General features: G+C 44.8%; 1 protein-coding gene across 3 annotated transcripts; it reads right to left on the reverse strand.

Annotated features, from left to right (window-relative positions):
* Window positions 1–271: 271 nt before the first annotated feature.
* Window positions 272–13,986, reverse strand: SDR42E1 (short chain dehydrogenase/reductase family 42E, member 1). 3 transcript variants are annotated; one of them, XM_023226896.3, is made up of 3 exons: window positions 13,882–13,986; window positions 3,425–3,518; window positions 272–2,863 (listed from the first exon to the last, which is right to left on the reverse strand). In XM_023226896.3, the coding sequence occupies exons 2-3, from the start codon at window positions 3,490–3,492 to the stop codon at window positions 1,750–1,752; spliced, it is 1,182 nt and encodes a 393-aa protein (XP_023082664.1). In that variant the 5' UTR covers window positions 3,493–3,518; window positions 13,882–13,986; the 3' UTR covers window positions 272–1,749. The 3 variants fall into 3 exon arrangements, with proteins under 3 accessions (XP_023082664.1, XP_023082666.1, XP_023082665.1); XM_023226898.1 differs by lacking the exon at window positions 13,882–13,986 and adding an exon at window positions 10,220–10,615; XM_023226897.2 differs by lacking the exon at window positions 13,882–13,986 and having other exon boundaries at window positions 3,425–4,331.
* Window positions 13,987–14,890: the final 904 nt, after the last annotated feature.

The following is a 14,890-nucleotide window of genomic DNA, read 5'->3' on the forward strand; positions in this document are numbered from 1 at the left end:
TCTTCTGGTATAATACGGAAATACCCTGTGTATTTCCTTCCCCTACTGCATAACCAATATACTGTGGAATGACACTGTGACATTTGAGGCCAAGTCATAAAGGACAATGCAGCTTCCACCCTGCTGTCTTGGATGACCTGCTCTGGGGAAACCACTTGTCACTTGATGAGGATATTCAAGCAGTTCCAGAACAATACACGGCAGGTGCTCATATGTGTTAACCTCAGGCTAATGCAAAAGCTTCTTTATGATAGAAAAGACTCCAAACACATTTTCCTAAAAACAACCACTACCATCACCTCATATTGATGTTGCATTTATATTAAAAGTACTTTTACCACATCTTGCTTTATGCTCCCAATGAACCCTATGAGGTGGGTGGGTTTATAGAAAGGGCAAATGCAGTCAGTCCCAGGTCCCAAGTGAGGAAGCTAAGTTCTAAAGGGCTTCTGTTGCTTGGTTAAGGCCACACATGATATTGATGGTGTCGGTGTTCTGACATCAAGTTCAGAGCTTTTCTGAAAACATCCAGGCAGCATTCAACAGGGATTTCTCATCTATTTGTAGATACGCTCAGAGTAACTCTAGCAGAACTTTCCACAGTAATGTGTCCCCCTTGTAATGTTCCCATGTTATCCTTTCTGCAGCTGGAGCCATGGACAGACACAGACTCTGTCTTCTTTCCACTTGGATTCCTATGCAACAGTGTAACCGGATCAGCGGTAACAGTTCATGGGTGGCCAGACAGTGCGGCCACTGTTCAACACATTCCTCACCGGAAGCTGTCTTCAGAGAGCCATTCTTCTTCCCAGTAAGAAAACCAGTCTATGAGTTTAGAGCTATGCTTCATTGTTTAAACTAAAAATGGCATCAGCTTGATTGACTCCCTTAATCATCAGATTTTTAGTTGCTTCCTTTTCGCCTTCTTGGAGGCCAAAACGTTAGAGTATATCCAAATACACTTGTTGCAGGCTCTGAGGGCACACCCAGACATTCCAGAAAGTCGAGTAGCAACAGCCCTCTAAAGAGAACACTGAGGAAGAAAGCCCTCATAAGGAATGTACCATGACAATTCTGATAAAAAGAATAGCTATGTGTGTTAAGGAGCACTTTGTATGCTTTAATTTAATCCTCAAAAGAATCCTATGAGGTAGGATAAAGGCCTAAACATCAAACATTACCATGTGTTCACATAGGCATAATGCCCCGATATCACAAAGGGCGAAAGTTAACACCTAAAACGTACACTGTGAACAGCTAATGCCTCTCCAGCAATAGCCACCATCCCCTCGAGGATTGCTCTGTTACGGATCTGGGCCAATTTGGTGTTTTTCACATGCTTTCAAGCCTGATAGTGTTTTGCCATTCCCACATCAGTCAGAGGTTTTAGGTAGATGCAGAGTGCATAAAATGGAAAGAAGTATATCTTGCCTTCTAAGAAATTCAAGACAGACATCTCCGACCCAACTAAGCCTACTTCTATGGCTCCAAACTGACTTCTATTGGACCCACCTAAAACAGAAAGACATAAGAAATGAAATTTCAAACTAATCTCTGCTTCTTTGTCTTCATTCCCATCTGGCTTAGTGCAAGGAAGTAAGAAATAAAGATTCAATCCAAGAACCTATTCGTAAGTAGCAATTTGAAGAGCCAATGTTTGGCAACAGATATCACTGTACACATTTTAAAACCCATGTTTCTTGAGAACCATCTCAGCCAACTGTGATCACCTTATTTCTGGCCCCTCCTTCACAGTGACAGAATCACAGAAGAAGGCAGCCAGACGAGAACTGCTATAATCAGGAGGAAGACCAATAGCCCATCCCAAACAAAACACTCTGAGTCATGACTTCCAGAACTTCTGCCATGACCATGGGCTTTAAACCATTCCACTGCTTCCTGGAGGTCAAATGGCTGAGCCTGATAACCTAGCTCTTTCTTGGCTTTCTCTAAGCTAAAATAATGTGTGACACCAGTTTTGTAAACTTCAGTGCGAGTGAGGAAGGGCTGGAAGTTGTAGAGTCGACCCAAAATGAAGTGAACCATCTCTGTTAGAAAAGCAAAGCAGTAGACCAAGGTCAATGGCAGGCGGGTAGATGGGAATGCATAGCCCAGGCCCTCAACCAGAGGCCGGAAGAACTCAAAGTTGTTCACGGGTCTGCCATCTGAGATGAAGTAGGGCTGCCCAGAGGCAATATGGCCCTTGTCAGCTCTCAGGGCTTCTGAGGCCAGAATGTGAGCCTGCACCAAGTTATCCACGTGGACAAACTCAACCAGGCTCCTGGGGTCCCCGTAGACAAACTTGAACAGACCCTTCTCGATGTAGCTGACTATTCTGGGAAGGTGTCTTTGTTCTCCAGGCCCATAGATGCCAGCTGGCCTCAGAGCGCAGGTTCTTAAGACACCGTCGCCTCTGTCCAGGGGTGTACCATTCGCCTCCAGCACCTTCTTCTCTGCAATAGACTTTGTCCGAGAGTAGTGATCGGGGTGGAGGTGAAGAGGCAGGTAGGGCAGAGATTCGTCCCCATTTCTGATAACTTGACCTCCAAAGATGACATTGAAAGTGCTGGTGTAAACTAACCTGGGCACCCTTCTCCTTTGGCAAGCCTGGAGGATGTTGTCCGTGCCCCCAATGTTGACTTCTTCGATCAGGTTTCGATTGAGTTGCTCCCGCCCTGACATACCATAAGAGGCAATATGGAACACACAAGTGACGTCTGCATCCTGGAAGGCTTTCTCTATGTCAGACAGGTGGCGGATGTCTCCTTGTATAAACTTGATTCCTTCTGGAATGGTTTCAGCAGGGCTGCTGATGTCAAACAGAATCACGTGGACTCCCTTTTGGTTCAGAGCACAGCCCAGGCTGAAATGAGAAACGGTAAACGTTGCATCAAGTCACGCTTAAGCTGTGCCTAGGGGAAGTGTATAAAGTAATTTACCCATCAAGGTGGGGCTGATCCAAGTCTTCTTGGCTCATCCGGAGCCCCTCACTATGTGTGTTCTTTGGTGCAAGGTTCACTTCTTTAAATTTTCAAAAGTGAGAATCCTCTCATCTACTTAAATTACAAAGAGAGAGGCTTTATCTTCAAAGAATGGTGGCATTTTTTCCCTTTGGTTCTAGGGCCCACTATCTATTCTTTGAAATATTTGAAAATAATAACATAACTGTGAAAGAACAGCTATGATTTAAAATTGTTTTTGGTGATGTGAATAGTCACCCCTCCCAATTTAACAGCTTTATAAAGAATTTTTCTTAAAGTGAAATACACTTGTCGTTCTCAACTGCAGTATCTGAGCAGTGGGCAACACAGTTCTAGTTTGACATTATACAAACAAGTAAAAGTCTACTCTGTTGTCAGAGTTGAAAGCTTCTGGCAACTACCAGTAAAATAATTCCACGTGTATATTTTATAGACACACTTACCGAAAACCAAAATAGCCACCTCCTCCTGTAATGAGGACAGTTTCCTTCTGAGATCTTTTGGGGTCCATATGTGGCAGTCAAAAGATAACTGGACCTGTAAGAAGTATGCATCACTGTTACTGATCCAAATGCAAGTATCATTCTCCCTAATTTTGAGCTAACAAAACCAAAAAGTCAATATGCTGTAGTAGAATGAGAAGGTAAGGCCTGTGTCTAGTCATAGCTGTGTCATTTAGCTACTTTTCCTTCAGTTCCTGGGCTTCAAATTTCTCCTGATGTAACATGGGGACAGTAATGTCTGCTCTGCCCACCTGAAAAGGTTAATGTGGAGGTTAAATAAGATAATGTAATTGGCAGTGCTTTGAGAAACACAAAAAACGTTTCAAATGTAAGGCATTATTGTTAATTCTTGAAAATGATTAGAGCCTTTTTGAAAAGAATTGATTCAAATTTGGTAGGAAGAGGCATTTCCCCCCCGCCCCCCATGCATCAGAAAATTAGAGAGCACTCTAAAGGAAGCTCCCAACATCTTTTCTTTAAAATTGCACACTGCAGCATGGCTTAAGACTGCTTTATTAGCCCTATAGTTAAAAAATATATATGTGGGGAAAAACTCCTTTATGTAGCAAACGATGCCCCCACTGCAAATCTTGCAGGTACTTAAAGTACAAGAGCTCAGTGCCTTTGAGGGGTCCCACTTCTCTCTCCCTCTTCTTCTGTGGCCCTCCTCGTATTTCTTTCAAGGCTCCAATGCCCCTTCTCCCAAAAACAAAACAAAATAAGCAAAAACTAAGATACCCAGCTCCTTCCATGTAAGAGGGAGAGAGGCCGGGTGCGGTGGCTCACGCCTGTAATCCCAGCACTTTGGGAGGCTGTGATGGGCGGATCACGAGGTCAGGAGATCGAGACCATCCTGGCTAACACGGTGAAACCCCGTGTCTACTAAAAATACAAAATATAAGGCGGGCGTGGTGGCGGGCACCTGTAGTCCCAGCTACGCGGGAGGCTGAGGCAGGAGAATGGCGTGAACCTGGGAGGCGGAGCTGGCAGTGAGCCGAGATCGTGCCACTGCACTCTAGCCTGTGCGACAGAGCGAGACTCCATCTCAAAAAAAAAAAAAAAAAAGAAAAAACAGGGAGAGAAATGGAACAGGAAGCACACAGGTCCTCAAAGGCACTGGGCGCGTGCACACACACCCACACACACCCACATGTGCGCTCAAGTCAACACAGACACTCAGAGCTGTGGTTAGGCATGAAGACTGCAAGCAATCAAGAGCCCTACTATTTCTCTTTCCCAGCCAGGCACCCACAACTGCAGTCACTGCACCATGTAAGTAGACTTCAACCTGGAAGAGTGTGGAGATGGGAGGGGAGTGGGAGCAGCAGAGGTTGGGGCTAGGCAGGATGAAGAGCTTGTATGGCAGAGAGGCTATGAGTGTGAAGTCAGTGTACATGCATAAAGAAAGAAACAAATATGGGGGACAGGAATACACAGTGAAGACGTCTTGCCTCAGCCCTTAAGTGGTTATGTGATCTTGGTCAACACACTTCTCTAGACTTCACTTTTCTCTTTTGTCTGGTTGTGTGTTGTGCTATGTTACAGGAATGCTAAGGTTTTTAAAAAGGTAGCATGGTACAGTGGAAATAATAAAGACAAACCCATACCTAGTGCTTACTACTAGGGCCAGGCAGCATGCTAAGTGCTTTACGTATATGTTAGCCAATTAATCCTTTTAATAATCTTACCAGGAAAGTACTATTAGATCCTGTTTTCAGCTGAGAAAAATAAAGCACAGAGACAGTAAATAAACTTGCCCAAACTTACCTGGATTCACACCCGATGGCAGTGTGGCCCCAGGAGCCTGTACTCTTAACCACTAAAACACAGTCTTAAATAGAAAGAGAATGGACTTTGGTGTCCACTTACCAGTTGTGTGATTTTGGACTGTGTGTTTACCACATGTGTTAAAGACTCTGAACCTGCTGCTTCATCTAACAGTGGAGCTGATAATAAGCCTGCATGAAGACTGCATGGGATAATGTACAAAAAAATGTCCAAAAAAAACACCTGGCACCGGATGGGCACGCCACAGATGTCATTTCTTGAGTAGACTTTTTTCACACTCCAGAGTTTAGAGATTCAACTAGCTTATCACATTTCCACATACCATGATTAGACCTCTCAAAAGCACAGGGTCACAAAGAGTTTTGTAAGTTCTTCTGGACATCTGTGTGAGTGTATGAGACTGCCAATGAAACGAATCAGATGACTCATGCAGAATCGGTCAGTGTGACAAGTGAAGACGAGGTTCAGCAAGTGACTGTCTCAGTGGCTTGAGGGTATGAAAAGAGTGAGAAATACTAGGGAAACTGAGCAAAATGGGGCAGAGGATGACTGATGAGTTCCCAGGGTTCCATTATGCAACTGCCACGGTTGTGCTTTCAAGAAAATTCATGAAGAATGAACGTGCCAGCACTCCCTCAATGTACCTAACAGTGACCTTGTGATTCTATTGTTTTCTGAGTGCAGAACACTCCCATTTGGATTGAGAGTAGTCATAAAACCAAATGCAGTCAATTCTGTTCTTTAGTGTACTCACAAACCTTCATGACAAACACTGTTTCACAACATGGTAGACATCAGTTACTGATATTTCAGTACAGACTTCCCATGTTCACCTCCACGACCTGGTCACAGTCTACCACTCTTCTGCTACTGGCATTCTATGCTCCAACTGCAGAGACTTTCTTTCCTTTCCTTGAAGATGCTGACGTCATTAGTGCCTCCTGTTCTCACTTCAGTGTGACACATGGTGCACTAGGTCCTTTTCTAGCAGCATCTTTCTCAATATTTAGGTCTGCTCACAAGTCCTCAGAGAGGCTTCTCTGATCACCCTAGCTAACAGAGCTGCTTGTATCCTAAATGTTGCTTTGTTTTCTTCATGGAACATTTTACTGTCTATCTAAAACTATTTACTTTTTATTATTGATCTCCTTCCCATAGAATGTTAAGTTCTATGAGAACTGAGGCCCTCTGTCTTCCGGGGTGTCCCTACTAGAATCCAGAACACAGTAGATGCTCAGTAAATATTTGTTCAATCTATGGATTATTCTGAACACCCTAAAATATATCCAATTTAGTAAAATTGTGATGGGCACAAATTACCCAGGGCTCTGCAGTTTTTAAGAGCCACTGTTCTGCATGACATTAATGCTGCCATTTTAACAATAACATATCTCCTAAAAAGTGCTGGGTTATGGAATGAAAGATACAAACCCGAATGAGACAGAGGTCCTGCTTTCCAGAGCTTACAAATGAGAAAGAGGCTTCTACAGATATCAAAAGGAAAAGGCAAAAAAGATGAAAATAAAGTTACTGTTTTAATGTTGGTATAAACAAAGTGCAGTGGGAACACCAAGGTGAGGGGTAGGGAGACTGATTCTGACAGGGCAGATCAGGAAGAGCTCATGGGAGAGTGAGCTTAGTGCTACAGGGCCCATGGGAGGATCTAGGTAGGCTGAGAGGAGGATTATCACTGGTGAGGGTGAACCACGAATCAATGGATCAGAGGCAGGGAAGGTGGTGCTGGGCAGCTAACATGGGGAGTCCACCACGGCTGGTGTGCAAACAGAAGCATGGAGCTGGTGCTTGAGGGTGAAAAGACAGCCTGGGGTGAACCTGGAGACAGGTTTCTGTCCCCTTCCATAAAGTTTGAATCCCATTTTTTTTTTTTTCGAGACAAGGTCTCACTCTGTTGCCCAGGCTAGAGTGTAGAGGTGTGACCACGGCTCACTGCAACCTTGATTTCCCGGCCTCAAGAGATCCTCCTACCTCAGCATCCTGAGTAGCTGGGACTACAGGCGTGCACCATGATGCCTGGCTAGTTGAATTCCATTCTGCAGACAACAGAAGTCTTTGTAGGTTTACAGAAAGGAACTGTTGGGGCCACCTTGGTACTTCTGAAAGAGGAGCCTTCCCCTGGAGGAGGAAATGGGCCAGGGTCCAGGGAAGGGAGATGTGGCTCTAGACTAGAGGGTTACCAGTGAGGACAAAAGGGCAGTGTGCTCAGGTGAAATCAGGGTGAGGGCTGGTGAACAACTGCGGGAGGTGGCAGCATGCTGCACCCAGATGATGTTCTGAGGAAGGCGATGTCATTAACTGAAACAGTAGGCTTTGGAAATGTGCTTGTCTGGCTGAAAGTTTTGACAAACAGGATGCCAGATAATGATTTAAGATCTTCTTAATATCTCCGTAAGAATTCCACCATAAGGAATTCTGAAAACAGACAAGGCCTTCAAAAGTCCAATTAAAAAATTCCAACGGAAATACCTATCTTTAATTAGTCTTTGGTTTTCAAATTACACATTCCAGTCCAGTCACAAGACTACAGGTCAATCATGGTTCATGTGCACATTAATCAACTAAGGAACATACAACTTCGGATTATTAATGCTTCAGAAACCTGCCAGGCCTAGTGATGCTATTCCATTACCTTCCAACTAGTTTCAGAATGATCTGAGGCAAAAACTTGTATACCTGATCTGATCGGGGGGTCAGAAGAGAAAGGTAAGGAAAAATTAATAACTTAACAAAATAAACAGCAAGGAAAAAGTTTATCCACCAGGCCAGTAAAGCCTTCACAGGATGGTAGCCATCTGCTGCACTGCTGGGAGCCGCCTCCTCCCTTCCTGATCCTCAACATTGATAAGCACAGAAAAATCTTAGCAAATGCATTTTGCAGACCTGCCCCCACCCAAAATTCTCATGAATGCTAAGCCAGAAGGGAGAAAAGAGAATATACAGTTGTTCTTCAGCCAGGTGCCCGATTTTCGTCTACTCTGTGGCTCCTATTTTATTAATTAGTTTCTGTCTGATTCCATCTAGGGCTGGGCACTCAGACCTGCCTTTATAATGGCAAGTGCTTGAAGGTTCTTCCAAAATGTGGCTTTGTTCAGTAATTGCTCTCCCCTGGTGGGGAGGGCTACATCTGACCTGAGCCATCATTTTGGTGGATACAGGTTAAAGTTAAGCACATGATCAAGAAAAAAAAAGCTTAATTACAAACAGGAAAAAAATTAAATTTAAAATCCACCTGACCTCTTGAGAATCCTAAGGTAAAGCGAGGGGAATAATGTTGACATCTCAAGGGAAGTTATCAGAAAAAACTAGTAAAAGACGACTGGGAGTACTTTACATTTTAAAAGACCTAATTAAATGCTAAAGATCAGAAATAAGAATCTTCAACTACGCACACAGTTCCTTCATCCCTATGAGTTAGATGATTGTGTTACTAGCCCTCTGGTATTATAATGCAATATAGAAATATGGGTGTCATTAGCATTTCACCAATAGAAAGTATGGAACAGAGAGAATTTAAGACTGTTCCCATAAAAACAAAAACTTATGATATTTACTTTAAGAGATATAAAAAATATCTCCAAGTAGTATAACCCCATGATTAGCTGCTTTAAATCACTGTACAAGTGCTGACCAGAGGTAAAAGGTAACTGTATTCTTATTATATCGAGATCTGGCAAATATATTGATGCCAGAGGGCTTATGAAATGGTGCTGTTCAAATTCCATGCATGATCTGAAAATTATCTACTTGTGTTTAATATAAGGAAGTCAAAACAATAAAAATAAATATGCAGTTAGGAGAAGAATTCTGATACAGATAAAAGAGATGTGACATATAAAATTCAAAAGGGGCTGGGTGCAGTGGCCCATGCTTATAATTCCAGCACTTTGGAATGCAGAGGCAGGTGGATCACTGGAGGTCAGGAGTTAGAGACCAGCTGGGCCAACATGGTGAAACCCCCGTCTCTACTAAAAACAGAAAAAAGTAGCCAGGCGTGGTGATGCACACCTGTAATCCCAGCTACTCGGAAAGCTGAGGCAGGAGAATCGCTTGAACATGGGGGATAGAGGTTGCAGTGAGCAGAGATTGCACCACTACACACCAGTCTGGGTGACACAGCGAGATTCCATCCAAAAAAAAAAAATCCAAAAGGCCAAAACACCTGGGAAGAAAATTAACTAAGGGTATAGGGTTAAGTAAAAACCAGTATACTGGTAATAGATATGGGTATTTATGCAGGGTTTTGAACATAAGTAGGTAGCAGGACAGCTGTCTGTAATTCAGGGTCATCTTCTGAGGTGTTTCAAATCTTGTTAGGCTACCTAAACTTCTACCTAGATATCTGTGGCACAAGAGCCTTGCAATTCTCCACAATGCTGATGACAAAAGAAATGAAATAATTTTATAATTGGTATTTCCCATCTGTTTCCCAAGCTATCGTATAAATGCCATGTAAGCACAGACTGGCAATATCTGTAGGGACAAGGAATATCTAGCAGATTGTAGACCCAGTAAATCTAAATGGGGTGAACAATTTGCAACCTCTTCAAATGCCCCTTTCTGTCCTATCTGCAAGGAGTACTACACTTGTATTTTCCTCTTCACTAAGTCAGCAGTTTGCCATATCTATACATTGAAGTAATATCAACTGCCACTTATTAAACACTGACTCTGTGCCAGGCATTCTGCAATACTCTGTCCAGGAATTATTTCACATACCTCTGCGATGAGTACTAATTTGTTAATTCCATTTTACAGATGAGAAAACTGAAGCTCAGAGACACAAAGTGCCTAACTCCAAGTGCTACAGCTAGCAAATGGTAGAGCAGGGAGCCGTACCAATAACCCAGGTGCGTCTGACTCTACAGTTCATCTTAACGCAGCAGCACTTGAGGTTGTGCAGAGCTCCTGCCTGAAGTGCTGGGTACTGACCTGAGTCCTGTGAGGGCTTTCACTGTTAACACATTCTGCAACCTCATTGCAGCCCCTGCAGTTCCCAGAGACTCTCAGTTTGGAAATCTGAGAATCAGACTTGGCAGTTCCACCAATTCCCTGTGTGACCCTGGGCAATTCAGTGAACCTCTCTGATCACGTTTCTTCCTCCCTAAAATAAAAACAGCAACAACCATGGCTACACTTATTATTTATTATGGCTTAGGGAGTGATATAGTTTGCCTGTGTCTCTACCCAAGTCTCCTCTTAATTGTATCTCCCGTAAGTCCCACATGTTCTGGGAGGGACTCGGTAGTAGGTAATTGAATCATGGGGGTGGGTCTTTCCCATGCTATTCTCGTGATAGTGAGTAAGTCCCACAAGATCTGATGGTTTTATAAAGGAAAATTCTCCTCCACAAGCTCTCTGGCCAGCCGCCATGTAAGACGTGACTTTGCTCTTCCTTTACCTTCTGCCATGATTATGAGGCCTCCCCAGCCATGTGGAACTGTGAGTCCATTAAACCTCTTTCCATTATAAATTACCCAGTCTTGGGAATGTCTTTATTAGCTGCATGAGAATGGACTAACACAGTAAATTGGTACTGGGTAGTGGGGTGCTACTGTAAGGGTATCCAAAAATGTGGAAGTGACTTTGGAATTGGTTTACAGGCAAAGGTTGCAACAGTTTTGAGGGCCCAGAAGACGACAGGAAGATGTGGGAAAGTTTGGAACTTCCTAGAGACTTGTTGAATGGCTGTGACCAAAATGCTGACAGTGATATAGACAATAAACTCCAGGCTGAGGTGGTCTCAGATGGAGATGAGGAACTTTTTGGGAACTGGAGCAAAAGTGGCTCTTGTTATGTTTCAGCAAAGAGACTGATGGCATTTTCTCCTTGCCATAGAGATCTGTGTAACTTAGAACTTCAGAGGGATGATTTAGGGTATCTGGGGTAAGAAATTTCTAAGCTGCAAAGCATTCAAGAGGAAGCAGAGTATAAGTTTGGAAAATTTGCAGCCTAATGATGCAATAGAAAAGAAAAAGCCATTTTCTGGGGAGAAACTCACGCTGGCTGCAGAAATTTGCATAAGTAACAAGGAGCCAAATGCTAATCATCAAGACAAAGGGGAAAATGTCTCCAGGGCATGTCAGAGACCTTCATGGCAGCCCCTCCCATCACAGGCCCAGAAGCCTAGGAGGCAAAAATGGTTTCCTGGGCTGGGTCCAGGGCCCCCCTGCTCTGTGCAGCCTAGGGACTTGGTGTTCTGTGTCCCAGCAGCTCCAGCTGTGGCTAAAACGGGCCAAGGTGCAGCTCAGGTTGTGGCTTCAGAGGGTGCAAGCTCCAAGCCTTGGCAACTTCCATGTGGTGTTAAGCCTGTGGATGCACAGAAGTCAAGAACTGAGGTTTGGAAACCTCTGCCTAGATTCAAAGGATGTATGGCAACTCCTGGATGTCCAGGCAGAAGTTGGCTACAGGGGTGGGGCCCTCATGGAGAACCACTACTAGGGCAGCATGGAAGGGAAATGTGGGGTTGGAACCACCCCACAGAGTCCCCACTGGGACACTGCCTAGTGGGACTGTGAGAAGACAGCTACCATCCTGCAGACCCCAGAATGGTAGATCCACCAACAGCTTGCACCGTGCACCTAGAAAAGCAGCAGACACTCAATGCCAGCCCTGAAAGTAGCCAAAAGTGGGGCTGTACCCTGCAAAACCACAGGGGTGGAGCTGCCCAAGACTAGAGGAACCCACCTCTTGCATCAGTGTGACCTGGATATGGGACATGGAGTCAAAGGAGATCATTTTAGAGCTTCAAGATTTGACTGCCCTGCCGGATTTTAGACTTGCATGGGGCCTGTAGCCCCTTTGTTTTGGTCAATTTCTCCCTTTTGGAATGAGTGTATTTACCCAATACCTGTACCCCCATTGTATCTAGGAAGTAACTAACTTGCTTTTGATTTTACAGGCTCATACGTGGAAGGTGCCTGCCTTGTCTCAGATGAGACTTTGGAGTGTGGACTTTTGAGTTAATGCTGAAATGAGTTAAGACTTTAGGGGACTGTTGGGAAGGCATGATTGGTTTTGAGGACATGAGATTTGGGAGGGGCCAGCGGCAGAAGGATATGGTTTGGCTATGTCTCCACCCAAATCTCACCTTGAATTTTAGATCCCATAATTCCCACATGTCCTGGGAGGGACCCAGTGGGAGGTAATTGAGTCACAGGGGTGGGTTTTTCCCATGCTGTTCTCACAATAGTGAATACGTTTCATAAGAGCTGATGGTTTTATAAAGGGGAGTTCCCCTACACAAGCTCTCTTGCCTGCCACCATGCAAGACATACTCCTCCTTTGCCTTCTGCCATGATTATGAGGCTTCCCCAGCCATGGGGAACTGTGAGTCCATTAAACCTCTTTCCTTTATAAGTTACCTAGTCTTAGGTATGTCTTTATTAGCAACATGAGAAAGGATGAATACAGGTAGTTTAAAGGTTTAGTATTTAAGCCTCAGGACAATCTTCTGAGGTAGTTACTAGTCTTATCAGCTTTCAGAAATGAGGAAAACAGATCAGAGGTTAGGAACCTTACCCACAAATTATGCAGGTCATAAGTGGCTGGGCAGGATTTAGGGCTTGAAGCTGGGTCTGTATAACTCTTAACCACCACGTGTAATGCCACACACTAAGGCTGGGACAATGCAGATTCACTTAGGTCATTATCCTACCACTGTGAAATGAAAATAAATCTTGGGGCCCCAAGATCACTAAGGTAAAGGGAAAAGTCAAGCTGTGAACTGCTTAGGGCAAACCTGCCTCCCATTCTATTATTTCTGCTCACTGAAATAAAGGCACATCTGATTGCTTCCTTTGGAGAGGCTAATCAAACTCAAAAGAATGCCACCATTTGTCTCTTACCTACCTATGACCTGGAAGCCCCCTCCCTGCTTCCAGTTGTCCCACCTTTCCAGACTGAAAAAATGTTGATCTTACATCTGTTGTTGTCTCATGTCTCCCTAAAATATATGAAACGAAAATGTTCTCTGACCACCTTGAGTACATGTGGTCAGGACCGCCTGAGGCTGTGTCATGGGTACACGTCTTCAATGTTGGCAAAATAAACTTTCTAAATTAACTGAGGCCTGTCTCAGATTTTCAGGGTTCACTCCACCTCCACAGTTTCTGTCATGTCTGTTTCATCTGGTACTATGACTAACCTATAAGGTTTTGTTTACACCTACTTTTCCCAACAAACACATGCAGTTTAAATGGGAACCTGTCACTGCCATTTTAAGTGGGAAACCAGAACCACGTCATAAAGAGGAGGCAATCGTTCCCCCAAAGCGTGCAGAAAATCAAAGATAAGAATCAAGTATAGCCAAACACCTGTGGAAAGGTCGGAGCTTGGGGCCTGCTGTCCTTAAAAACAAAAAATGAGGACAGCCAGTGTTTGAGACCTTGGCGACATTCTAGAAAGCCAAGCTGCGCCCGGCCCCCTGGGATTAGGAAGACACCTGAAAGGGGATGCTCCTTCCCGCCACCCTGCTCAGTCATTCATCACCGTCCCCCACCCCCGGGAACGCCACCTGTCGCGTTCCAGGCCAAGGCGGCCCAAGGACCCTGCAGAAGGGCGGCGGCCCCCAACCCCAGCCCAGGCCCACTCACGGCTGCAGGAACAATGACGCGGCAGGCAGACTATGGCAGGAGGGGAGGCCCAGACCTCCCTAGCTGCCCACCGTCCCCGCTCGGGAGCCGGAGTCGTAGGACCGGCCTCCTGGAGCCACTTCCGGGCCTCTCTAGGAAGCCTGGAGGTCTTGGCGTCTCTATGATGCGCAGGTGTCTCCTTCACCTTTACAGACGTTGGGGCGGCAGGAGGTTCGCTCCTTGAATTCCCCCACGTTCCCTGGCTGTGCGTTCCGCCGTAGCGGGAACCCTTTTAGGGCCACATCTTCCCCCACCTGCCCTGTCTGTGCGTTCCGCCGTGGTGCCACGTCACCTGGGCCACGTCAACTGCTCTTCCCACCTCCAATGTCTGCTTTTAGACTTTCACCTCCATCTTTGTTTATTCCCAAGGCCTAGTACAGTGCCTGATAAATAGGCGCTCAGGTCAGCATTGCTTGGGTGGATGGATGATGGATAAGGCTCTAAAAGGCGACAGAATATTCACTCTCCATGTATCTCTTTAAGTCTCTTTTATCTCTGAGTTTCCACATCTATGTGTGCCCATATGTTTTCCTGTGTCCCTAACTTTCCTTATTTCTCTTTGTTCTGGTAGCCAAGCAGGCAGTAATGCCAAGACTAATCTTCGTTGCTGAATGAACCAAGGAACGCAGAAAGTTGGCATCCTCACTCAAAAGTCTCCTTTTGAGGCCCATCTTTTGTCTCCTTATCATGAATGTGGTTCTGTGGATAGTTGCAGACTGTACACGTGTATGGACATGCATCCTGGAATGGACCCCTGACTGGGGAGGATTTCATTTTGGTGTCTTGGAGGATAGAGGTTTTGACTTCATATGCTGCTTTTACCGATAGAACTTGTCCCAAATGCGGACTCAAAGAAGTTCATATCTATTGCATGATTTACTGCTCAGTTTTCACTAAGCACACACAGTTACAAGGACAAACTTAAGTCCTAGGATAGAAAAATTAATGAAGGCCAGGTGAAGAAAGCAAG

Source organism: Piliocolobus tephrosceles, chromosome 17, assembly GCF_002776525.5.
Source record: "Piliocolobus tephrosceles isolate RC106 chromosome 17, ASM277652v3, whole genome shotgun sequence".
Taxonomy (NCBI): domain Eukaryota; kingdom Metazoa; phylum Chordata; class Mammalia; order Primates; family Cercopithecidae; genus Piliocolobus; species Piliocolobus tephrosceles.

What these genes read in the sequence shown, in the direction of transcription:
- SDR42E1 (XM_023226896.3), bottom strand. Translation starts at nt 3,492, where the DNA reads ATGGACCCCAAAAGATCTCAGAAGGAAACTGTCCTCATTACAGGAGGA. An exon ending in GGTGGCTATTTTGGTTTTCG is followed by an intron (nt 2,864 to 3,424) that starts GTAAGTGTGTCT and finishes TTCTCATTTCAG; the next exon opens with CCTGGGCTGTGCTCTGAACC.